This window comes from Chenopodium album, chromosome 23 (assembly GCF_948465745.1).
Source record: "Chenopodium album chromosome 23, dcCheAlbu1.1, whole genome shotgun sequence".
NCBI classification, from domain to species: Eukaryota; Viridiplantae; Streptophyta; class Magnoliopsida; order Caryophyllales; family Amaranthaceae; genus Chenopodium; species Chenopodium album.
In genome coordinates, this window is record NC_137856.1 from 33,050,246 (window position 1) to 33,078,155 (window position 27,910).

At 35.6% G+C, this 27,910-nt stretch overlaps 3 protein-coding genes and 2 pseudogenes across 3 annotated transcripts; 2 read left to right on the forward strand and 3 right to left on the reverse strand.

Moving 5' to 3' along the window:
- The first annotated feature begins 270 nt into the window (after positions 1-270).
- Positions 271-4,979, forward strand: LOC145607409 (polygalacturonase ADPG1-like). Its single transcript, XM_081663072.1, has 5 exons — positions 271-279; positions 3,234-3,377; positions 3,490-3,627; positions 3,800-3,920; positions 4,933-4,979. Exons 1-5 carry the CDS (start codon positions 271-273, stop codon positions 4,977-4,979), a joined length of 459 nt encoding a protein of 152 aa, XP_081519198.1.
- Positions 4,980-7,184: 2,205 nt separating this feature from the next.
- On the reverse strand, positions 7,185-8,274 carry LOC145607831 (uncharacterized). Its single transcript, XM_081663427.1, has 2 exons — positions 7,671-8,274; positions 7,185-7,434 (listed from the first exon to the last, which is right to left on the reverse strand). Exons 1-2 carry the CDS (start codon positions 8,158-8,160, stop codon positions 7,400-7,402), a joined length of 525 nt encoding a protein of 174 aa, XP_081519553.1. The 5' UTR covers positions 8,161-8,274; the 3' UTR covers positions 7,185-7,399.
- A 2,829-nt stretch (positions 8,275-11,103) lies between these two features.
- On the reverse strand, positions 11,104-12,851 carry LOC145607410 (uncharacterized). Its single transcript, XM_081663073.1, has 3 exons — positions 12,848-12,851; positions 11,590-12,441; positions 11,104-11,353 (listed from the first exon to the last, which is right to left on the reverse strand). The coding sequence occupies exons 1-3, from the start codon at positions 12,849-12,851 to the stop codon at positions 11,319-11,321; spliced, it is 891 nt and encodes a 296-aa protein (XP_081519199.1). The 3' UTR covers positions 11,104-11,318.
- A 46-nt stretch (positions 12,852-12,897) lies between these two features.
- LOC145607411 (putative polygalacturonase At3g15720) lies at positions 12,898-18,350 on the forward strand (annotated as a pseudogene).
- A 1,932-nt stretch (positions 18,351-20,282) lies between these two features.
- LOC145609098 (RING-H2 finger protein ATL16 pseudogene) lies at positions 20,283-22,030 on the reverse strand (annotated as a pseudogene).
- Positions 22,031-27,910: the final 5,880 nt, after the last annotated feature.

The following is a 27,910-nucleotide window of genomic DNA, read 5'->3' on the forward strand; positions in this document are numbered from 1 at the left end:
CACCCACTCATCATGAACTTCAGTTATGCCATCACTGAGATTCTACAATGATAAAACAAATTCAAACTACAAAGGACTTAACTAAACATGATATCAAAGCGAATTGTGGGATCCGATTCCATCCATAATTATGGTTTGGGATACTTTCATTCACTAAGTATTTCCATCGTTCATTTTTTTGTTGTAACATTTTGAATTTTGCTCTATTCACGAACTTTTATATAACCACCATCTATACTAATATATTAAACGGTGTTTACAAAAACGTCAATGTGCATGGTACGTAAATCCTTTTAAATTACGTCACGTCACTTCTCACAAACACTTTATGATGCCACATCACCTACCCAACATCTATTGATGAGAGGATTCGAACACCCAACCATTTATAACAAAGTTAGTTATTTAACCATCTCAGCCCATCATCAAACATCTTATTAATATGAAAAAAGAAATATACATAAGTATAAACCACGTGATTGAATTATTAAAAAAAAAAAAAATTCAATAATGTCGATTTCAAACTTCAAAATCCGATCCTTTAAAAAAAATCTCAATTGCATGATTACAAAAATAGCCACCTGTGACAACGCCTGGGCTACTCACTAGTTAGTGATTAAAAGATGATATTGCATATCATATATGATCATTTATTAATATGTCTCAATACTTTTTTTTTTCAAAATATATATTAGCTTTCTCTAAATCTACTTTCTTTTTAAAAAATAACAATTAAAGTTGCAACTAGATGCATGTGAACAGAACAAGTCCAATGTAAATCAAGGAAGCTAAGTTTCTATAATTAATTTTCAAAAAGCCCTTAATCGCAAGCTTTTTTCATAAAAACAAACAAAAAATAATAAATATCTTGCTAATATAGTATGAAGAACTAATTAATTAATTAAATACAAGGAGTATATTGAAAGGGGCTTCCAGAAACCTATGATCTTTTATTTGGAACATATGCTGAAAAATAGAAAGAACATGAAAAAGGTGGGCTTCCAGAAACAGAATTATTGTGAATCTGTGAACTTTATGAAATCTATAGACATCTAACCTAGAGAACCTTTATTTTATTTTATTTTTGTGGAACTTATTGTTTGAAATCAACATTAATACAATACAATACTCCCTACACACGAATAATCAACTCACAAGTTACATACAAAGGAATCGAATTGCTAGATGCTTTGTTTAAGGATAAACAAATTGAGAATGTTGTCTCCAAAAAAAAAAAAAAAAAAAAAGAAGAAGAAGAAGAAATAAAATGGCCAAATAATGGAGGGTAAAGATGACTTTTTCATTATAGTTTTTGATAAATTATACAAAGTATTAGCGTTTAAAACAAATTAAAAGAGACAAATATTCAATTAAATAAATAAAATCACCAATGACTGATATTTGATTTTTTTAAAAAGGCATGATGTTGAAACCTTAGGTCACCTTAGTGTAATTATCGAGATTTTATGTCACATGTCTTTTACTACCTAAACTCTCAAACTACTACGATAAAATCTAATTTTAACTTTGTATATAAAAAAAGGTTGAAAATCTCAATTGACTTTTTGTTACTGAATATTACTTTTATCCCGTCTTTCGTGTATCGTACATCAAGTTAAAAGATAAATATTCAAACAATATTCTTGATGATCTAATTTTGTTAGTTATCAAGTTGATGTTCCTTTTTATTTCAAAACACTTGTAACATTATCTCTTGACATGCTAATAATTTAAACTTTAGTATCCCAATTCATATCTCATATCAAAATTGAAATTATTTTAATGTATTTGCGCCTTTACATTCTTTAATCCTCTTTTATTGCGTGACAAGAAGGTATGCTGCAAGTTCTACCTCTCATTATCTCATAAATTGAAATAGTTGCAAATTTGATCTCTTTTAGTGGAACAAATCGCTTGCCTTCAAAAAAAAATAAAAAATAAAAAATAATTTAAAAAATAAAAATATAGCCGAACAAATCGAACAACCTATTACCTATCAAAATTTTCACCTTTTTTTTCCCATGATATACGTGCCTGTTTTAAATATTGTTGATTTGTTGTTCAACAACTTGGCCCAAATGAAAAGAAAATAAAGCCCAATGAACCCAGCATACATTGAGCCCACTTCACTGCAAACATCGTCTTGGCTTTATTTTTTATTTTTTATTTTATTTATAAAACCAGGTCTCTTAAATTCTCTTTTAAAAGAGACCATTTACATATAGAAACTGGTCTTTTAGGTACTTTTGCATACATACAATTATTTGTTTAATTTTTTTTATTTATTTTTATTTTTTTATTATATTTTTTTTCCAAAAGGCTCTCATTTTATTTTATTTTTTTTATTGTTCAGCGCTACCCTACCCCTGCTTAAAATTCCTAGATCCGCAACTAAAAATAATGATTAAACATTACAAATAAAATAGATTCAAATTTTGATAGAATAAAATATCACAATTTTCCCTCCATTCATATGATATGCCCATAGTATTGCAAATGAATACGTACCATGACTAACAATTTAACAAATACAAAGAATTATAATTCCAAAGTAGAAAGAAAATTGAAACAGATAATACTATGGTATCAGCTAGATTTAAATTGGAAAGATCATCAAACCATATCACACAAACATGGATTTTATTTCTAACATAATACATTATTGAGATTAATATCTACAAGTTCAGATGAATTTTGGATATAATCTCGAAATTTGGATATATAATACAGCTAACAAGACCACAGAATTGTTACTAAACATGAATCAAGATAGTAATCTTGATACACTAATGATTCTCTATTGTTATATTCAAGGTAAATAGTTGACTTTTTCAATATCACATTAGACTAGATTTAGAAAATAATCATACCCAAGCCACCAATAATTTGAGGAGATATTATGTGACATAATGTTGATTATGTAAGATCAATATCACATTAGACTAGATGATAAGCATGTTATATAAACAATTTGAGGTACTGTTAGTACTGTTTGTCATGTATAAATATATGGTTTAGAAGCAAGCTAAGGAAATTTACACTACTCAAACTATTATAATTTAACTTCTTGTTTGTGTAATTAAATGGTGAGTTTCATGTAATTTGGATCTTTTTTCGTTTAACTCCCATTCTATTACATGCTATAAAATCAATGATTTATGAGTAACTTATAGGAATACCGCGTATTTGTTATATGCTTGATGCTTTTTCTAATGTCTTACTGTGTTTGATAGGACTATCACCTTGTTCTCTTCATTGTTGCATACATTGCAACTAGCTTGCTTGGCATAAGTGTTACGAATGCACAAAATAGTTCATCTACCTTCAATGTGTTGGATTATGGAGCAAAAGGAGATGGACAACAAGATGATACTCAAGTATAATTTTCATACATTTTTTTAAAAAACTTTTTGGACCATACACGTACAATTTGTATCTTTTTCCATTATTAACATATGTTACATCCTATCCTTATGATTTATTTTACAGGCATTTGTAAAAGCATGGATAGATACATGCAATGCTAATGGTGATAGTACAACCCTAGTCGTACCACAAGGAAAGACATTCTTAATCAAATCAATTGCTTTTAAGGGCCCTTGCAAATCTACCAGTACTCACATCGAGGTGAATAATTTGAATGCCTATTTTTTTAAATATTACTAGCCATGCCAAATTACTTTCTCACTTCTTTACCTAAAATATAATTCGAACCAGTAATGTGACTATATTTAGGTGAAAGTAGTATGATAGTACTCCGAATTACTAATATATCGTACGAGGTTTATGAATATGACAGATCCAGGGTAATATTGTAGCACCCGGCAGCATTGATGAGTGGGACAAATGTGAAGACAATAATTGGCTACATTTTGAATCAATTGATAATCTCTTTGTAGAAGGACCAGGAGTTATTGATGGTAGAGGCTCAATTTGGTGGAAAAAAGCTCCCATAATTAACGTATGTATATATACTTTTATGTTAATGGACCAACTCAACCAAAAGCTTAAGCTTATGGTTGAGGTCCAAGAATATGTTTTATAATCTATCACTCCCCCTCACATGAAAGGCCCTTTGGGCTTGAAATGTGGATGCAACACAGGCCCACCCATACCTGGTGCGAATTAATTCCACTTTGAAGGAGGGGCGGATGAGATTCGAACCCGTGACCTTTGTGTCACGCTGGCTCCGATACCATGTTAGATTTCGGGAAAACTCCTTGGGTTGGAGTGTGTACCATTGAATAATATATATAGTGTTACAATACTAGTCCTAATCTCGTTAGGAAACCTAGTACGATAAGAATACAAACTATATCACAAAAATATACAAATATATCCTACTCTGCGACAAATATTATAATAATCCTATAATATCTATCACACCCCCGCAGTCGTAGCGGGAGGAGGGCGTACGCTAAGACTGGACCTAAATTCCAGAAATAAATCTCGTGGTAGGCCTTTGGTGAAAATGTCTGCAAACTGATATCTAGTAGGAACATGCAAAACCCGAACTTGCCCCAAAGCAACCTTTTCTCGAACAAAATGAATATCCATCTCCACATGTTTTGTGCGTTGGTGCTGTACCGGGTTGCCAGAAAGGTAGATTGCACTGACATTATCACAATAAACAATAGTAGCCTGCCGTAGAGGACAATGTAACTCAAGTAAAAGATTACGAAGCCAACATGCCTCTGAGACAACATTCGCGACGCCTCGATATTCCGCTTCTGCACTCGACTTAGACAAAGTATGCTGACGCTTAGATGACCAAGACACGAGGTTGTCCCCAAGGAAACAACAATAGCCCGATGTGGAACGTCGGGTATCGGGACAACCTCCCCAGTCAGCGTCAGTGTAAGTAATAAGTCGATGAGAAACAGTCGGATATAAATGTAAGCCGTGATCAATGGTACCCTGAATATAACGCAGAATGCGTTTCAAAGCCTCAAAGTGAGGTTCCCGAGGATCATGCATAAAAAGACACACCTGTTGTACCGCATAGGCAATATCCGGCCTAGTGAAAGTGAGGTACTGGAGAGCACCTGCTAAACTGCGATACAAAGTCGGATCCCGAAATGGTGGTCCTGCATCTGCACTAAGTTTTGACTTAGTGTCAACTGGAGTAGCTGCAGGTTTACATGAGCCCATACCTGCACGCTCTAAAATCTCCTGTGCATACTTTTCCTGTGAAAGTAGCAAATAAGAGGGAGTACGGGTTACCGCTATCCCTAAAAAATAACTCAATGGACCCAAATCAGTCATAGGGAACTCAGTTTGCAACTGAGATATGATCCCTGCACGCAACTTGTCAGAAGAGGTAGTTAATACAATATCATCAACATATAGAAGCAAATATGCCATTTCATCACCCTGCCGAAAAATAAACAGAGAGTTGTCACTCTGAGAGATGACAAAACCCAATTTGATGAGAAAATTTGCAAAGCGTTGGTACCAAGCTCTTGGAGCTTGCTTCAAACCATAGAGAGCCCTGCGGAGTCGACAAACATGAGTGGGTGCTTTCTGATCAATAAAACCCGGAGGTTGGTGCATATAAACAGTTTCCTGCAGGTCACCATGTAAAAATGCATTTTTGACATCTAATTGATGTATCGACCACTTTTTAGCCATAGCTAAACTGAGAACAGTGCGAATAGTGGCCGGTTTAACTACCGGACTGAAAGTCTCATCACAATCTACACCAATTTCCTGCGACCTGCCATCACATACAAGACGAGCTTTGTGCCTCTCAAGGTCACCATTAGACTTGTATTTATGCTTAAAGAGCCACATACAGTTAACAACATTCACCCCCGCAGGCCTAGGCACTAATTCCCATGTCCCTGTTTTAATTAAAGCACTATATTCATCATTCATCGCCGCATTCCAATTATGGTCATTTAAAGCTTGTTTATAGGACTTTGGAAGTGGTGATTTATGATGATGGGGACCCGAAGGTTGAACGGTGAGGTTACAATATTTCGGGTTTGGCTTAAAAATTCCCCGTTGACTACGGGTGACTCGGGGAGAGGGAGGTGGTGGTCGAGTGGGTTGTATGGGCAAAATGCCACGCATAGGTGGCGGGGTGTAAGCACTGGTGGGTGTGGTGGCGTTGGCGGCCGAGGTGGGTGTGGGCAGTGGGGTCCGCAGGCTACCCGCGGCTGACGTTTGGCTGCCGCAGCCTGCCTGCGGAGTAGCCTGTTGGACAGGTGCAGCTGGGCTGCCAGGGGAGTTGGGCTGCAAGGTAGGTGGGCTGAGTGGGCGGACAGGGGCTGCTGGGCCCATTGCTCCGGTTTGTGGGCTGACAGATGGTGTTGGGCCATTTTGTGGTTGAGGTGTGTTTGGGCTTGGGTTTTGCGTGCTATGGAGAGAAGGGTGCAGCAAGTGAGGTGAGGGAGAGTCATCACCTAAAAAATCATAATCTTTGCTACGATAATGAGCTAAATTTCGGAACGGGAAAGTTGCTTCATCAAAGGTGACATGACGCGATATGATTATTTTATTGGTGGTGAGATCAAGACATCTATACCCTCTATGGTCGATAGGATAACCCAAGAACACACATGGCGTAGATCTAGGAGCTAATTTATGTGGAGCTGTAGCAGATAAATTAGGAAAACAGAGGCACCCAAAGACACGGATATGATCATATGAAGGAGTTTTTCCAAACAAGGCTAAAGCAGGAGTATTGTGTTTAAGGGCTTTTGTTGGCAAAATATTTAAGAGATAAGTGGCCGTTTCAAGAGCATAAAACCAATACGAAGGGGGGAGAGACGCATGAAAAAGAATTGTACGCTTAATATTATTAAGTGTACGAATCATACGCTCGGCTTTGCCATTTTGTGAGGATGTGTGTGGACAAGAGAAGCGGAAAAGCATTCCATGGTCAATACATTTTTGCTTAAAAGGGTCATTATCAAATTCCCGACCATGATCACATTGAAAGCATTTAATCTGACGTTCAAATTGGGTTTCAACATAATTTCGGAAATTAATAAAAGATTGAAAAGCTTGAGATTTGTATTTTAGAGGAATTGTCCACACAAAGTGAGTATGATCATCTAATAAGACTAAATAATATTTGTGACCTTGAGAACTACGAATAGGAGATGTCCATAAATCGGCATGTATAATATCAAAAGCACAAACAGTAGTATTATTAGAATTGTCAAAGGGAAGGCGAGTATGTTTTCCTAATTGACATGAATTGCAAAAAGTGGAGTCATGCTCCTTATTACAATTAATATGATTTTTAGACTTAAGATAGCTAAAAACTTGAGCTCCAGGATGTCCTAGACGGCTATGCCAAGTAGATGGGGAGACAACAGTGAGGGAGGTAGCTAGACAGGTTGATGGAGTGGACTTGGTGATTTTGACTGGATATAAATCTCCCGAGCTATCACATCTCGTTATTATTGTCCCCGTACGAAGATCCTTCACAGAAAAACCAAAAGGATCAAACTCAATAGACACGGAATTATCAGTGGTGAATTTACGAACTGAAATAAGGTTCTTTATGAGTTTAGGTGCTAGGAGGACATCACGTAAAATAAGAGGTGTTTTAGGATGTGGAATAGTGCCATGACCATAACCTGTTACTGGAATACGATGACCATTGCCAACTAAAATATGATTTTTAGTGCTTAAATTAAAAAGGGGCAAGAGATTACCAGCATTATTTGTCATGTGAGATGTGGCACCCGAATCCACGTACCACTGATTGTCGGGATTTGGAAGAGTCATTGTAGAGAAGGAAGATGCCAAGTCCGTAGGAGTCATGGGCTGCCCATATTGGGCCGCGTAGGCCTGCTGAGGTCTGGGCTGCCCAAGAATGGATTGTTGGTGCTGTTGGACAGGGAACGGTGCTGGCGGCCTGGCCCATGTGGCCTGCTGGGCCCATTGCTGGAAGCTTGCCCACAACTGCTGCTGCGTTGGGCTTGAAGAATTGGGTGGAGTGGTCTGGGCTTGGGCCTGTTGGTGCTGCTGGGTCTGGCCACGACCCCTGCCTTTGCCCTTGGGTTTGCCACCCCGCCCCTTACTGTTGCTGCCACGCCCACCGCCACCACCACCCCTGCCCTGCTGCTGCGGTGGTTGCTGCTGTTGGGCGGCTGCCGCGGTGTTAGATTTCGGGAAAACTCCTTGGGTTGGAGTGTGTACCATTGAATAATATATATAGTGTTACAATACTAGTCCTAATCTCGTTAGGAAACCTAGTACGATAAGAATACAAACTATATCACAAAAATATACAAATATATCCTACTCTGCGACAAATATTATAATAATCCTATAATATCTATCACACCCCCGCAGTCGTAGCGGGAGGAGGGCGTACGCTAAGACTGGACCTAAATTCCAGAAATAAATCTCGTGGTAGGCCTTTGGTGAAAATGTCTGCAAACTGATATCTAGTAGGAACATGCAAAACCCGAACTTGCCCCAAAGCAACCTTTTCTCGAACAAAATGAATATCCATCTCCACATGTTTTGTGCGTTGGTGCTGTACCGGGTTGCCAGAAAGGTAGATTGCACTGACATTATCACAATAAACAATAGTAGCCTGCCGTAGAGGACAATGTAACTCAAGTAAAAGATTACGAAGCCAACATGCCTCTGAGACAACATTCGCGACGCCTCGATATTCCGCTTCTGCACTCGACTTAGACAAAGTATGCTGACGCTTAGATGACCAAGACACGAGGTTGTCCCCAAGGAAACAACAATAGCCCGATGTGGAACGTCGGGTATCGGGACAACCTCCCCAGTCAGCGTCAGTGTAAGTAATAAGTCGATGAGAAACAGTCGGATATAAATGTAAGCCGTGATCAATGGTACCCTGAATATAACGCAGAATGCGTTTCAAAGCCTCAAAGTGAGGTTCCCGAGGATCATGCATAAAAAGACACACCTGTTGTACCGCATAGGCAATATCCGGCCTAGTGAAAGTGAGGTACTGGAGAGCACCTGCTAAACTGCGATACAAAGTCGGATCCCGAAATGGTGGTCCTGCATCTGCACTAAGTTTTGACTTAGTGTCAACTGGAGTAGCTGCAGGTTTACATGAGCCCATACCTGCACGCTCTAAAATCTCCTGTGCATACTTTTCCTGTGAAAGTAGCAAATAAGAGGGAGTACGGGTTACCGCTATCCCTAAAAAATAACTCAATGGACCCAAATCAGTCATAGGGAACTCAGTTTGCAACTGAGATATGATCCCTGCACGCAACTTGTCAGAAGAGGTAGTTAATACAATATCATCAACATATAGAAGCAAATATGCCATTTCATCACCCTGCCGAAAAATAAACAGAGAGTTGTCACTCTGAGAGATGACAAAACCCAATTTGATGAGAAAATTTGCAAAGCGTTGGTACCAAGCTCTTGGAGCTTGCTTCAAACCATAGAGAGCCCTGCGGAGTCGACAAACATGAGTGGGTGCTTTCTGATCAATAAAACCCGGAGGTTGGTGCATATAAACAGTTTCCTGCAGGTCACCATGTAAAAATGCATTTTTGACATCTAATTGATGTATCGACCACTTTTTAGCCATAGCTAAACTGAGAACAGTGCGAATAGTGGCCGGTTTAACTACCGGACTGAAAGTCTCATCACAATCTACACCAATTTCCTGCGACCTGCCATCACATACAAGACGAGCTTTGTGCCTCTCAAGGTCACCATTAGACTTGTATTTATGCTTAAAGAGCCACATACAGTTAACAACATTCACCCCCGCAGGCCTAGGCACTAATTCCCATGTCCCTGTTTTAATTAAAGCACTATATTCATCATTCATCGCCGCATTCCAATTATGGTCATTTAAAGCTTGTTTATAGGACTTTGGAAGTGGTGATTTATGATGATGGGGACCCGAAGGTTGAACGGTGAGGTTACAATATTTCGGGTTTGGCTTAAAAATTCCCCGTTGACTACGGGTGACTCGGGGAGAGGGAGGTGGTGGTCGAGTGGGTTGTATGGGCAAAATGCCACGCATAGGTGGCGGGGTGTAAGCACTGGTGGGTGTGGTGGCGTTGGCGGCCGAGGTGGGTGTGGGCAGTGGGGTCCGCAGGCTACCCGCGGCTGACGTTTGGCTGCCGCAGCCTGCCTGCGGAGTAGCCTGTTGGACAGGTGCAGCTGGGCTGCCAGGGGAGTTGGGCTGCAAGGTAGGTGGGCTGAGTGGGCGGACAGGGGCTGCTGGGCCCATTGCTCCGGTTTGTGGGCTGACAGATGGTGTTGGGCCATTTTGTGGTTGAGGTGTGTTTGGGCTTGGGTTTTGCGTGCTATGGAGAGAAGGGTGCAGCAAGTGAGGTGAGGGAGAGTCATCACCTAAAAAATCATAATCTTTGCTACGATAATGAGCTAAATTTCGGAACGGGAAAGTTGCTTCATCAAAGGTGACATGACGCGATATGATTATTTTATTGGTGGTGAGATCAAGACATCTATACCCTCTATGGTCGATAGGATAACCCAAGAACACACATGGCGTAGATCTAGGAGCTAATTTATGTGGAGCTGTAGCAGATAAATTAGGAAAACAGAGGCACCCAAAGACACGGATATGATCATATGAAGGAGTTTTTCCAAACAAGGCTAAAGCAGGAGTATTGTGTTTAAGGGCTTTTGTTGGCAAAATATTTAAGAGATAAGTGGCCGTTTCAAGAGCATAAAACCAATACGAAGGGGGGAGAGACGCATGAAAAAGAATTGTACGCTTAATATTATTAAGTGTACGAATCATACGCTCGGCTTTGCCATTTTGTGAGGATGTGTGTGGACAAGAGAAGCGGAAAAGCATTCCATGGTCAATACATTTTTGCTTAAAAGGGTCATTATCAAATTCCCGACCATGATCACATTGAAAGCATTTAATCTGACGTTCAAATTGGGTTTCAACATAATTTCGGAAATTAATAAAAGATTGAAAAGCTTGAGATTTGTATTTTAGAGGAATTGTCCACACAAAGTGAGTATGATCATCTAATAAGACTAAATAATATTTGTGACCTTGAGAACTACGAATAGGAGATGTCCATAAATCGGCATGTATAATATCAAAAGCACAAACAGTAGTATTATTAGAATTGTCAAAGGGAAGGCGAGTATGTTTTCCTAATTGACATGAATTGCAAAAAGTGGAGTCATGCTCCTTATTACAATTAATATGATTTTTAGACTTAAGATAGCTAAAAACTTGAGCTCCAGGATGTCCTAGACGGCTATGCCAAGTAGATGGGGAGACAACAGTGAGGGAGGTAGCTAGACAGGTTGATGGAGTGGACTTGGTGATTTTGACTGGATATAAATCTCCCGAGCTATCACATCTCGTTATTATTGTCCCCGTACGAAGATCCTTCACAGAAAAACCAAAAGGATCAAACTCAATAGACACGGAATTATCAGTGGTGAATTTACGAACTGAAATAAGGTTCTTTATGAGTTTAGGTGCTAGGAGGACATCACGTAAAATAAGAGGTGTTTTAGGATGTGGAATAGTGCCATGACCATAACCTGTTACTGGAATACGATGACCATTGCCAACTAAAATATGATTTTTAGTGCTTAAATTAAAAAGGGGCAAGAGATTACCAGCATTATTTGTCATGTGAGATGTGGCACCCGAATCCACGTACCACTGATTGTCGGGATTTGGAAGAGTCATTGTAGAGAAGGAAGATGCCAAGTCCGTAGGAGTCATGGGCTGCCCATATTGGGCCGCGTAGGCCTGCTGAGGTCTGGGCTGCCCAAGAATGGATTGTTGGTGCTGTTGGACAGGGAACGGTGCTGGCGGCCTGGCCCATGTGGCCTGCTGGGCCCATTGCTGGAAGCTTGCCCACAACTGCTGCTGCGTTGGGCTTGAAGAATTGGGTGGAGTGGTCTGGGCTTGGGCCTGTTGGTGCTGCTGGGTCTGGCCACGACCCCTGCCTTTGCCCTTGGGTTTGCCACCCCGCCCCTTACTGTTGCTGCCACGCCCACCGCCACCACCACCCCTGCCCTGCTGCTGCGGTGGTTGCTGCTGTTGGGCGGCTGCCGCGGTGGTGGTGGTGGTGGTGTTATTGTGTTGCGCTACAAAAGCTTGCCCGGAATTTTCCTTAGCTGATTTTCTTGACTCCTCTAACAAAATTCTTGATCTTGCTTCATCAAATCCGGGAAGAGGGCGAATTTGAGTGATGGATTGAGCCACTCCATCATAGTCCGAGTCAATTAAACCTGCACAAAGACGAAGAACCAAAGTTCTCTCAGATACGGGTTGTCCAACATTAGCAAGTTGGTCTTTGAGTTCCTTCAATTTCTGACAATAAGAAGACACGTCTGGAAAATTCTCAACAAAAAGATTGTTAAATTGATTTTCAAGGTATATAGCACGAATTTCTCCATTATCTTGAAAAATATTAGCGAGCCTATCCCAAGTCTCTTGTGCCGTAGCATTCTTGTACAACACTGTGCTTAAGCTTATGGTTGAGGTCCAAGAATATGTTTTATAATCTATCATTTTATATAAATTTATCTTACACTAAGGGGGTTTCGTTAAAATTTTTTTTTTTTTTTTTTCTGATTAGAATTAATTTGTCTAATTTGATTTAATTGTTTGATATTCTAATTTGATAAACTTTGATCTTATATGTGTATTTTATTAATATGTAACTTTCATTTATGTAGGAAGGAGAGATTTTTTATATTATTGTCTCAATTATATGCATTATTCATAACTTAACCCTATAATTCATTAACAATGTGCTCATTAATTCCAGGAATTGAGCTCATGCAACCGTCCAACGGTAAGTTTTGTTAATTAATGATACTGATTAAAATTAATTTAGACCGACGTGTTTATGATTAAAAGTGCCCATTAAGCTTACATATTCAACTCCGACTATATTGGGTTGATTTCAGACCATGACATTTTTTAACTGCAATGGTGTTCAATTAAGTGGCGTTACAAGCAAAGATTGTCCGGGAAATCACATAACTATGTTAGGCAGCAATAATTCGACCATAAACAATATTAACCTAATTGCGCCACAAGATAGCCCCAACACCGATGGAATAGATATTTCTTTTACAAGCAACCTTCAGATCTTGAATTCCTTTATTGGAACTGGTATGTTAATTTATACTATAACTCGTATGTGTTATACAAATAGATAATATGACATTGTACAAGGGTTATAGTGCATGTACTCATTATCAAATATTCAAATTATTACTAATTGATCAACAATTTTTTGATTTTGTAAAAACAGGTGATGATTGTGTTGCAATTGGTTCGGATACAATATTGATTAACATAACAAACGTCACCTGCGGACCAGGCCATGGCATTAGGTTCGTATACAAATATTGATAGAAATTATTATAAATATTATTTGGGCCATAACTTAAGTGGGCCAATTTGACACAAGCCCAACAGGATCTAGTCTGTTGATGGGTGGGTTGGTCCCATTAAGGCCCAGTGTTTTTTTAGATTTTGCAAGGACTTTGTGAGTTCTCCTTAAAGAGTCTTACTCACTAACATGAGTTGGGTTGACTTTTGTGAGATTCCGGCTTTGTATACCCTTCTCCTTTACTTTTCTTTTTATTAAAAAAAAAAAAAAAATTGTATATATATATGAAGTGCCAGTGGGTTTTCCTGCTACCAGTCCCAAATTTGAATAAAGGAGGAGGGTTTCGGTAGGCCAGTGACAACTAGTGTAAAACTTTGTCACATCCCATGACATGAGTCAAACTGATACGATGACTAAATGATATAATCAATTTTAGTTCATGTTAACCGACCCTACTTGTGGGATTAAGGCTTTAATTGATTGAAATAAATCGTGTCAAAAGATTAATCTTTTTATCTTAATATAATATATAGTGTGGGAAGCTTGGGAAGAGATGGAGCAGTAGCAAAAGTGGAACAAATACATGTGCAAAATTGCACTTTCAGGAATAGTTCAAATGGGGCCAGAATAAAAACATGGCAGGTAATAAACTTAAAAATTAAATGTTTAGCTAATTTTTAACTTGTCGTCACATCTTAATTTAAGTTTAAATTTTCGTACATAGGGTGGAAATGGGTATGCAAGGAACATCACCTACGAAGAGTCGAAGATATCATCCTCGAGGATGTCCAAAACCCGATTATCATAGATCAATTTTATTGCATTAGCAATAGTAAGTGTTCGAATGAGGTAAACCTACTACGAGTACTAAACTTGACACTTTTTCATCAATAATTTCATATATTATACGTGTTGCATTACTCTAATCGTACGTAAGTACATTATATTGGTACATGTAATTATACAAGTCATCGGCGGTAGCAGTGTCCGATATTGCATTTAATGGCTTCCAAGGTACCTCGGCAACAGACGAAGCAATTACAGTGAAATGTAGTCAAGCAGTCCCATGCAACAACATTGTAATGAATACAGTCAATATTACTGCTTCGGATCCTAGCAGAAAAAGCACCTCCGTATGTGCAAATGCTAATGTACAACAAAATTCAGTTACACCGCCTCTCAATTGCAATTAAGAGTGTCCCTGCATTATGATTGTCAAAGATGCTGCAAAAGATCGATTGCATGATGCCACAATCGTCTTTGGGAAGGACATTACACAAATTCATTATTAGTACAATTCAATAATTCTTGTAGGCAATACCTATTGTTTTTCAAGTCATTCAAGAGATAATAAACAAAAACATTTCAACTTTTTTTTTTAAATTTATTACGGAGTAATATTTAATCTAATCTGCGTTATTTAGTGAACATATCTTAATTAATTTCCTTGAAACATTTTTTAAGTTTGAAGATAGAATAAACCCTAAGGTCATGATTCTATGATCGTGCATAGATCATAATTACTTCTATAATAAGATACGGAAAATAATGATTGAACATTACAAAATGGACCCTCAAATTTTGAAAGAATAAAATATCCAATTTTCCCTCCATTCATAAGCCCATAGTATCACAAATGAGAACTATAATCCCAAATTCCCAATATAGGAAGAAAAATAATTGACTTTTTAAAAAGAAAAAATAAATAAATAAAAGCACCATTTGAATAGGAAAGATCATCAAACCATATCATCAAAATAAGAAATCTAATTATTACATTAATACATTATTGAGTTGAATATCTACAAGTTCAGATGAATTTTTAATATAATGTTGAATTTTTTGGAATATACAACTAACAAGACCACATAATCAATACTTAACATAAAAACAAGATAGTAATATAGATACACTAGTGAAGTAGTAATTCCTTATTGTTGCCATTTCAAGGTAAATAATTGACTAGATTTAGAAATATAATTATAGCCATGTCTCCAATAATTTGAGGAGTTATTATGTGACATAATGTTGATCAATCAAATGGGGTAAATGTTAATCATGTTACATAAACAATAATGATTTGAGGTACTATTAGTTTGTCATGTATAAATATATGGTTTAGGAGCAGTGAAAGACATTAACATTGATACAACTCGAGCTATATATTATAAATTCACTTCTTCTTTGTGTGCTTAAATGGTGAGTTTCATGTAATTTTGATCTATTTTAATTTATCTTCCATTCTATTTCATGCATGATATAAATAAAACCAATGACTAATTACAACTGTTATGAATAAATTTTAGGAAGGAATACTCCATATTTGTTTTAGGTTTGCTAATTTTAATTTTTTTTAATAACTTCTTGTGTTGATAGGACTGTCGCCTTGTTCTCTTCATTGTTGCATACATTGCAACTAGCTTGCTTGGCTTAAGTGTTGCGAATGCACAAAATAGTTCATCTACCTTCAATGTGTTGGACTATGGAGCAAAAGGAGATGGACAACAAGATGACACTCAAGTATAATTTTTCGTACTTTTTTTAACGAGTGTTTGTACCAATGTGTACTTTTTCCATTATTAACATATACGTCGTATCTTTATGATTTATTTTACAGGCATTTGCAAAAGCATGGATAGATGTATGCAATGCTGGCGGTGATAGTACAACCCTAATTGTACCACAAGGGTACACATTCTTTATCAAAAACCTTGCTTTTGATGGTCCTTGCAAGTCTACTACCAGCATTCACGTCGAGGTGAAGAATTTGAACGTCTAATTCTTTTCCATTTATATCCGAAATATATCTAGCCATGCCAATTTGTGAAACTAATCAAACGGGTGAAAAATAGTCACTACTTTCTCAATACTTTACATAAATTGTAATTTGAACCAGTAACGTGATGACTAAATCTGACTGGAGATTATAAATTGGCATTATAATAAGGGGTTTTGTGAATATGACAGATCGAGGGTGATATTGTAGCACCGAGCAGCGTTGATGAGTGGGACAAATGTGAAAACAATGCTTGGCTACATTTTGGATCTATAGACAATCTCGTTGTAGAAGGACAAGGAGTTGTTGATGGTAGAGGCTCAAGTTGGTGGACAAATGCTCCCATAACTAACGTATGTACATATACATTTATATAATTTTTTCATAAACCAAATCATCGTATATAATTTATGCGCTAAATAATCATGGAATGTGGTACATATAATGCATTATTCATAATATTACACTATATATAATTCATTAACTATGTGCTCATTAATCCCAGGATTTGGTCTCATGCAAACGTCCAATTGTAAGTTTTGTTAATTGATAGTGATTAAAAGTAATTTAGACGTACTTATGATTTGAGATGCCAATTAATTTAAGCATACATGTTCAAGTCAAGTATATTTGGTTAATTTCAGAACATGATGTTTTTTAAGTGCAATGGTCTTCAATTAAGTGGCGTTACAAGCAAAGATTATCCAGGAAGTCACATAGCTATGTTACACAGCAATAATTCGACTATAAACAATATTAACCTAATTGTGCCACAAGATAGCCATAACACCGATGGAATTGATATTTGTTCTACTAACAACCTTCAAATCTTGAACTCTGTCATTGGAACTGGTACGTTAAGTTACATTATTACTAGAGTGTTTGATAAATATATGACATTTTGCAAGGATTATGGTGTACTCATTATTGAATATTCAAATTCTTACTAATGATCAACATTTTTTTTGGTTTTGTTAAAAATAGGTGATGATTGTGTTGCAATTGGTTCGGATTCAATATGGATTAACATAACAAACGTCACCTGCGGACCAGGCCATGGCATTAGGTTCGTATACAAATATTGATAGAAATTATTATGAATATTCATTAGGCCTTAAGTGGGCCAATTAGGCACAAGCCCAACAAGATATAGTTTATTTATGATCTGGTGGGTTGGCCCAGTTAAGGCCCAGTGTTTTTTTTTTTTTTTTTTTTTTTTTGGGTATAGATTTTGTAAGTACTTTGTGAGTTGTCAATCTCCCCGTTAATGAGCATAAACCCTTCCCCCGTTTTAAAGAGTCTTAAACCCCCACTCCCAAAATGTCTATCCCGCTAATTCAGGTCGGGAGGATCTATGAAAGTTCCGATCCGATAAAACTCTTCTCCTTACCAACTTTAAAGAATCCTATGAAGTACTGTACTCGCTAACATGAGTCGGGTTGACTTTTGTAAGATTCCGGCTCTGTACAACCTTCTCCTTACTTTAAAAAAAAAAAATTAAAAACTTGTATATAAACTAATTTTAAATTTAAAATAAACCGTACTTGTCAAAGGGTTAATCTTTTTATCTTAATGATAAATAGTGTGGGAAGCTTGGGAAGAGATGGAACTAAAGCAAGAGTGGAACAAATATATGTGAACAATTGCACTTTCAAGAATACTACAAATGGAGCCAGAATTAAAACATGGCAGGTAATAAACTTAAAAATTACGTTTTGCTAACTTTGTTGGTCCATATGTTGATTACATAATTTCTACTTGTTACATCTTAATTTAAGTCTAAACTTTCATATATAGGGTGGATCTGGGTATGCAAAGCAGATCACCTATGAGAATATCATTCTTGAGGATGTCCAAAACCCGATTATCATAGACCAATTTTATTGCATTAGCAATAGTGATTGTTCAAATTCGGTAAACCTACTAATAAACTTGACACTTAATTTCATCAATAATTTTGTATATTAAACGTGTAGCATTACCCTAATCATACGTACGTACATTGTTACATGTGATTATACAAGTCATCAGCGGTAGCAGTGTCCGACGTGACATTTAATGGCTTCCAAGGAACCTCAGCATCAGACGAAGCAATAACAGTGAACTGTAGTCAAGCTACCCCGTGCAACAACATTGTAATGGAAACAATCTACATTACTGCTTCGGATCCTAGCAAAAAAGCCACCTCTATTTGTGAGAATGCTAATGTACAACAATCTTCAGTTGAACCTCCTCTCAATTGCAATTAAGAGTGCCTTTGCAAGTTTGCAACATTATTGTCAAAGATGCTGCAAAAGATTGCATGAATGAGGCAAGCATCATTTGGAAGGACAGTCATAGTACACAAATTTATTATTAGTATAATTCAATAATTCTTTTGGGCAATATTCATTGTATACGAATTGTTTTCAAGTCATTCAAAAGAAACAAAGGTATTTTTGACAAACTTATCAGACAAAAGTACTTTGCATTTTTTCAAACAAAATAGAATATCCATTATATAATAAGTATTATTTCTTACCATGTATAAGGATTTCATAATAACTAATCATACTGAAAAACTCGTTTTATCATTATTTCTTACCATATGTAACGTTTATATAATAACTAGTCATATTGAAAAACTCTTAACTAACGAAGGGCCTGTTCTAATACGTTTATTTTCAGTTCAGTTCAGCTCTAATCAAGTCAGTTCAGTTCAGTTCAGCTCCTAATTTCCTTCTCTTATAAAATATTCATTTCAGTTCAGTTCAACTCTAATAAGTTCAGTTCAATTCAGTTTAATTCAGCTCTAATAAGTTCATTTCAGTTCAATTCAGCTGAGTTCAGTCAATGAGAACAGGCCTGAAGATAAGATGACACATTAAAAATCAAAGCATAATTAATAAATAAACAAATTGATCACCAACCAATGTAAAAGCTAGCACAACTATAATGACTATGAACAAAAACATTTTAAGTAAATGTTGACGGAGCGTTTCGAATGGGAAAGCACCGATTCTCTTTTTCAGACGTCGGCCCACAACTTTTTAAGGTAAATTTTTTGTTGCTAAGCAAACGTGAGTATAATAAAGTAGACAAATAATCTTCTTTGAAGTTGCAAAAAGATGATTGAGTAGACTTTAAAAATTGCAATCTAATTAAAGTAATTATTGGTTATTATGATTATAATCATGGCTGTAATCCAACATCAAAGTAGTCTAATTATGTTATAATGCGTTCAAACCTAAGATACGGTGTTAGGAAAGTATTTTAAAGTAGGTAAAAGAAACAAAGATAGCATGATGAGAATTTTGGGTTATCAAGTTTTGTTTTTTTCAATTTGGATTGAAACTTAAATTTTAGATTGTCTAAATCCACATTGTTTGATTGAATATTGTTTAGATAGCATGATGAGAATTTTGGGTTATCAAGTTTTGTTTTTTTCAATTTGGATTGAAACTTAAATTTTAGATTGTCTAAATCCACATTGTTTGATTGAATATTGTTTGATGCATGATATAGAGTATACAACAATCAATCTTTGTCTCTTTTATGAATATCGTACATATATGACTTGTACTATGTATTACATGTATCCATTAATCTGTTACCAATATCTCTATTAATTATATATCCTTTTTACGGAGTAATAACAAAGTAAGACAAACTTATGTAGCTAACTCATTTTTTATACCTGTTTTGAAGAAATGGAGCTTACTCATCCTAGTTTTATTTGATCAATCAATAAATTATTTGAGTGAGATAATGAGACTAAGGGCCTGTTCTCATTGACTGAACTCAGCTGAACTGAACTGAACTCAGCTGAACTGAACTGAACTGAAATGAATATTTTATAAGAGAAGGAAATTAAGAGCTGAACTGAACTGAACTGAATTTCAACGTAAAAGAACGGGCCCTAAGCATGTCTAAATAAATGTCTAAATGTGTACTTGTCTTTTACATATTCCATAAAATTTTATTTGTCACAATTGAACTTTTTAAAAACTCTCTCATACTAGTACATTATCTCGAGAAAAAACTTTATCCACTTCATAGCAATAATTTCCTCATTTTATAGAAGTCTTTTGAGGATTTTTCAGCCCTTGTTCACCAACAATTTGTGATTGGATATCACCTTTTGACTTTTGAGGTTAAAACTTTGAAGTTAAGCTCTAAGTCCTAATACACAATTATTAAGGTAACATTTCAAATTCAAATAAATAACTTCATAAAATAAAATCTAATACTACGTATGATACATCATCAAGAATGAAATTACACTATACCAAACAATTGAATGAAATTTCAACTAAATTGTCTCTATAACAACCTATCCCATTCTTACACCCTTCCAAATATATAATTCTAAAAACTTGTACATCCTAACTTACACTAATCAAACAATTTTTCTTGGCCTAAAAAAAGCCGCAAAGGATAGTAATACCAACGAGCTTAATTGGTTATAATGTTTTTTTTTTTTTTTTTGGTTAATTGTGTCAAAAAAACATTATAACCAATTAAGCTCGTTGGCATCCGCACTAATCAAACCCGTCCCTCCCCCGATATAAAAATTAAAGAAATTAATTAAAAAAAAACTTATGGATCCAAATGAACTGGTTGAACAGAGCATCTTGATGAACTACTTCTTCCATAACCAAATGAAAAGATAGATCTTCTAACTTTGGTATTACTACTACTACTGCTTACCTCACTTACTTCCATATTACTCCTACAACATTCTCGAATTTCGAAGCAATATTCTCTCTCCTTTGACAAATCCATTGAAATTGACCTTCTTATTGGTTGAACTACCTCAAATTCTTCATCCTTCTTTCTCATATCAATCAATTCATCTCCCAAACTATAAACATGCCCCAATTTCTTCCTCCCTTTTCTCTTCTCTTCTGATTCTCCTCTAGTTACCAATCTGGGTTCATCCAAATTGTTCCCCTGAATCTCAATCACCACAAAATCATCATCATCATCATCATCATCATCAGTATCATTATCGTTGTCGTTTGAAGGTTTCTGGGGTTGTAATGGTGGAGGAAAATGAATCAAATGTTGTTGAGTATTGTACAAAATAGAAGCAGGGGAAATCCCTGATCTACAAAGCGGACAATTAGCGTTACTTTGAAGCCAAACATCAATACAATCGATATGAAACGCGTGACAACAATACGGAATAACTCGTAACCTCTCCCCCTCTTCAAATTCGCTAAGACAAACCGCGCACTCGTACGAGGCTGCGGGTTCAACTGATGTTACAATATCGTGCTCGTGCTGCTTACGCTCTGTAACCAGCTTCCGAAATTCTATTACAGGTATCGATCGGATGAGCGCCTCGTCGAGTCCTTTAGGGACGGCAGTGTTGCCGTCCGGGGATAGAGTAGGAGTCGTCAATGAAGCTGTATCGTTACTAGGGTCTCTAACGCGGGAGAAGAAGCGGTTGAAGAAATCGACTCGATGCCAAGTTAAGCAGCACTTGATGACGAAAATGTAGTAGCTGATTAGGAGCAATGCGGTTGCTAGAATGCCGATCACGGCGATTGCGATGACAGGGAAACTGTTGTTTACGGGGTGGTGGAGGTGGAGGATTGGTGGCGAAGGTGATAATGATAGCGGAGGCGGTGGCGGTGGCGAGAGATCCATAGAATGCTGGTGTATGTTGTAGTAGGGTGGTTTTGTGATGTTAGTGTGTTACATGAATTTAATTTGGGTGAATGGTGGGAGAAAACAGGGGAGGAGAGAGAAAAACAGGGGTGGTAGGAAGAAGGAAAAAGAGGGGTGGAAGAGGTTTATAAAAGAGTGTGGAGGAAAAAAAAAAAGAGTGATGGGTACAAGTATCCAAATAGAGGGAGGAGTAGTAGTAGGAGTAGTTGGTTTGATTGTTGAAATTTCTGGGCAGCCAGCCAACCATCAGAAATTTTGGCAGAAATTTATCATTTGTTTAGTAGTAGTACCATGTACCACTATTCTACTATTTGCTCTTCTTTTTTAAGGAAAAATAAAATAAAAATTGCAATTGACTAAAGTCTAGAGTAATCATTGTTAAACTTTTTAAACTCAGGGTCTGTTCTCATTGATTGAACTCAGCTGACTGAACTGAACTGAACTGAATTAAACTGAATTTCAACGTAAGAGAACAGACCCTCTGTCTGACTAAATCTCAAGCCTCACATTTTTTTTTTGTCTAATACGGAGTATATAGGAGAAGAGGACCAGCATCTCGTCCTTGCTCCTACGCAAATGTAATTGGTGGCTTGAACTCGTGACCTTAAAATCACAAAGTGAATTCTCCACCAAACATACTTGGTTTTTTTTTTTTTTTTTTTTTTAAAAAAAAAAAAACCTCAACACATAACAAGTTTATGTGAACGTTGAATTACGAAATGTGTTTTGATTCAATACTCGCTCGTGTATAAACATAAAATAGTATCTACAGTACTTCGTAGATCATAGAGTATCAAATGACACAGTATAAGTATTGGAGGTTGGTGGTTCAATCCCCAGTTCCCCACTAGTGATAATTTAGGGTGGAATTTCCTTACCTTCCTTCCACTCTCCCAAATTGTCTAGCCCACTAACTCGGACCGAGTTGATCTGTGAGGGATTCTAGCCTGATAGGACCCTTAATCTTACCTACCAAAAAAAAAAGTATAAGATTAAGTCAATTCAACTTAATTAAGTTTTATCAACTTAATATACAAGTAGTAGATTTTTTTATTTTATTTTTGGTCCCTCCGTCCAGGCGTATTATAAATTCTACTGTATGTATGGAATTATGGATTTATCCATCTACCGTAATTTCCAAAGTGGAGTATTGATAAGTAGATTTCTCGAGTGGTGCGACCATACTCTTTCATGACCACTATTTTAAATTAATTTAACGTGTCGACAAAACTGTGATGTACATGTGTCAATGTATATGAATGCCAAATGACAATTCACCGTCAACAAAGATTGGCTTTTTTATTTCTGCACTCTCTCTCTCTCATACGTCTACTTGATTAAAATTGAGTAAGATTCAGCAATAAAGAATAAAAAATTAAGAAATCTAAATACTCCCTCCCTCCCTTTATTACATGTCTGTATTTCTTTTTGGGGTGATCAAAATTAAATGCCTGTTTCTATTTATAGGTTGTACATTTTGCCAATATTATTCTTGTTTTGATGATTTGTCATCATTTTTTCTTTTCTTTTTTGTACTTTACATCAATTCCCAATACTTTCTCTCTCCTAATTTTCAACCACCTTTATCTTTCTCTCTATCTCTCTCTAACCCCACATGCATATTTGTACTCCCAATTTTTAGTTTTAAGGAATCTTTAACTTTCTTAATTCCGTGCAAAATGAGAAATAGGCATGTAATAAAGGGACGGAGGGAGTACTAATTTCGTTACATATTATTTGCAACGATTTAACATAAAGTAGAGAGAAAAAATGTCTAATCGTTGCAAATAATATGTAACAGAGGTAGTAAGTGATTTGTTCTGTTACTTTAATTGCGCTACATTATTCACCTTACAATATCTTATTTCAGAACCATTAAATGTACAAATTTCTGTTTAAAGTTAACATAGCAAAGTATTTCAAATAATTACTAGGTTTAGAATTTTTAAGGGCTAGCTATCCAAGATAAGTTCTACTAAGTCTAAAGAAAATTCAGCTAAATTAAAGCAATCTTAATTTGTCACATTATCCACTTTTATTTCATTTGTTTGGTTGCAATTCTTCTCTCAACCGTATACATGCATGTTTTTGGTTGTTATCTGATCTAACTTACTCCCTCTGTGTTTTAATAAGTGTTACACTTTGACTTTTTCACTATTCACATAATGACTTTGACTTGATTATTTAACTAATATATTAAAAACAGTTGTTATTGTATAAGACATTGTTAGATTTGTTATAATTTATACTTTCATATTATAGAATTTTCAATAATTTTATTAACATTTAATTAAATAAATTAGTGGTCAAAGTCATGTCTCGACATGCGTATTTGGTCAAACTGTAACACTTATTAAAACACGAAGAGAATATCTTTAATTAGTTTAGTACTTTATTTCTACCCGTTATTCATATCCTTAATTGTAAGTTTGTTGATTAAGGGCATGTTCACATTTACTTAATTTCAGTTCAGTTCAGTTCAGCTCCAATCAGTTCAGTTCAGCTCCAATCAGTTCAGTTCAGCTCCTAATTTCTCTCTCTCATAAAATATTCATTTTAGTTCAGTTCAGTTCAGCTCCAATCAGTTCAATTCAGTTCATTCCAGCTCAATTCAGTAAATGTGAACAGGCCCTAATACTACGTATATAGCTGTAATTTTGACTCCTAATCAATAAGAATAATACCGGTAAAAAAAAAAAAAAAAAATCTTTTTAAACGTTATCACACTCAACATTTTTTTCCCTAAATTTTCCTTACACAAGTACAAATCTTATTTACAGGATATGTTATCTATAGGCCCCACTTATGACTTTGTATCTTCACTTGAATAAGATGTATTGTTCAAGTCTTAGGCCTGTTCACTTCAACTTAATTTCAGTTCAGTTCATTTCTAATCAGTTCAGTTTAGCTTTAATCAGTTCACTTCAGTTCTTTTCACTTCAGCTCCTAATGTCCCTCTCTCATAAAATATTCATTTCAGTTCTATTTAGTTCAGTTCAGTTCAACTTCAATCAGTTCAGTTCTGTTTAGCTCAGGCCCTTAGTTAATTTTAATACAAGTATAATCTATAATAACAATCTAAATGACAAGATCTTGAAACGTGGGGACCTAGGGGGTAATATTCATAATATTTCTTAATATGCAAATATTTAATATAATTTTAATTTTAATTTTAATATATGAATATTTCTTGTTTAATCTGATTTAATATGAATTAATTATCGGTCAAGATTGATAGTGTGAACAAACACAACCACTAAAGAGCTACTTGTATGAAATTAATTCTTAGTGGTCTCTACTCCGATCCGTAGCAAGAAAATGAATAAAAGTGTGTTTAAATTGTGAGTTCACAATGAAGACTGACAGTACTTGATTCTTATAATAACTAACCCTAATTGCATGATAGATAATTGCGGTCATCTATTGCTGAAAGAGGCATCCGATGACACCTGAATTTTGTACTCGTATATTTATTTTGGCTAAATTTTCATGAAAAGCTTATAATAAATGACAATTCTAATTTGGACCACTAGCAAATTTGGGTGTGACGGCATGACCCATTAGTATTATTACTTGTGGAATTGTGGGGAACGACCTTACATATATATCACTCCTACGTAATTCCCACTATAGTGATTGGAGACAAATTTTTATTTTGTTTCACAATTATTATTGTCTTGTTGCTTTTTGTTATTTTAGGTTTCCTTTTTGTTTTTGTAATAATGATGATTAAACATTGAAAGGCAATCAAAATCTAATTATGTTATATAACTATTTTCCTATCAATTGGGTGGTTAAATGATTGATTACAAAAGTATATGTGTGAGTTTTGAATGAAGTCAATCAAGATCGATGAAACTTGTAACATAATTGAGAGCTTGAAAAGAACTAAGGGTTGTTGGGAATAGAAGTAATATATATGTTTGTAATGCAATAAACAACGCACTTCATTTAACTCGTTTTATGGTTTCAAGCATCGATCCTATATAAAGGCGCTAGGGTTTTTGAACGTTAAATATATGATTACGTGATATTTTCTACATAACATGTGTGAATCATTGAATATTATTATACTAGCAACTATCTGATATAACTAGCTCATCACATACGTGCTTGATCCAACACAATATGTTTCAAACAATAATAACAAGTCAACTGGACAATTATTAGCTTAACACTTAAGAAATACTTCGAAATTGTTTTTTAACTGGATGTATGTAGGAAAAGAATGTTACTACTTAGGCCCTGTTCTTTTGAGCTTCTGGGCAGAGCAGAGCAGAGCAGGGGCAAGCAGAGCAGAGCAGATTTCAGCAGAGCAGAGCAGATTTTAGCATTATTTTTATTAATATTAATACAACTATTATTATTAATTTTATTATTATTATTATTATTGTTATTATTATTATTATTATTATTTTTTTTTAATTTTATTTTTTTATTATTATTTTTTAATTTTATTATTATTACTATTATTATTATTATTATTATTATTATTAATGTTGTTACTATTTAATTTAACTACTATTACTATCATTATCGCATTGTACTACCATTATTATTATTACTACTACTACTACTACCACTATTATTACTACTATTATAATTATTTTTACTACTACCACTATTATAATTGATGGGTGAATGAAAACATAAATAGATGTGTACCACGTTAACATATGTTTATACTGAATATATAAAAGACGATAATGGTTTAAAATATTCAAATCATTACATATTCAAATTATTAAAACATTGTGCTGAATTAACCATCTACTTCCATATGATCTTCATTTTCATCATCTTCATTGTCATTTTGATCTTCATTTTCATCATCTTCACTGCCATCTTGATATTCATTGTCATCACCTTCATTGTCGCTTTCCGAGCGATTAGCCCTCCAAATTCGGCGTGCTATACGATGTCGCACTTTGGCCATACTAAGTTTGCGCCATTGTGCATACATAGTTGAATCTGCTACTCCTATACTTGCGTCATGTTGAATGATTGGTATGCCAAGCTTATGCATCCGAATAAAATTATGTAGTGTGCAAGTGGCTATAATGATTGACATTTGACTCTTTTGTGACACTTGTGGCATGTTATGTAGTATCCTCCACATTTTTTTTAACTGTCCAAATGAACATTCCACCTTCATTCTTAGCGATGAATGAAGCTTATTAAAATGTTCTTTTAATCCTCTAGGTGGCAGTATTCTAAAATCAGGCATATGTATTCTTACTCCCCCGAAGTATGGCGTCATATATCCAAGAGTATTTGGATATGCCGAGTCCGCCAAATTAGTAAAATATCTTCTTTTTTATATCATTATTTTTCACTATTATTATAATAATGTAGTATTATTGATCCCAAAAAAAACATGTATTATGTGTTATTATAAAGATCAATATGTATTTAGAAATTGTTAGACATTATTATTAATAAATAATAAAAAATTTGTATTGTGAATTTATAATTGTTATAATTTTAAAATATGTACTTTAATTATTGTGTACTTTAATTATTAAGTATTATTAATTATTGGTTTATTGATCACTACTAGAAAACAGCTTAATTCCGACGGAACCGTTCCGACGGACAAGAAAATCCGTCGTAAAGTACGAAATTTCCGACGGAATTAAATTCCATCGTAAATTTACGACGGAAATTATATCATTTACGACGGAAAATTCCGTCGTAAATGGTATAATTTCCGACGGAATTAAAATCCATCGTAATATATGGGCTTTCCGACGGATATTTCCGTAGGAAATTACTTTTTCCGACGGATTTTTAGTCCGTCGGAATTTTTTTTTTTTTTTTTTTTTTAAAAAAAAATCAACCCTAGAATAACACTCCTCTCTTTTCCGCCTCTTCTCCTCCTTATCTTTCCTCTTCTCTCTCCTCCCCTTCTCTTTCTCTGAATCTCACTCCCCTTCTCTTTCAATTCGTTCTCACTCCTCTCTCTGATTCTCTTTCAATTCGTTCTCACTCGTTCTCCTTCTTTCGTTCTCTGAATCTCACTCGTTCTCCTTCTCTATCTCTCCTCTACTCTACTTTCCCCTCAAATCTCCCACCATAGCCGCCATCAACAATGAACAACGAACAACACCAACATCAACAACACCATCGCCGGCATCAACATCAACAATAATAT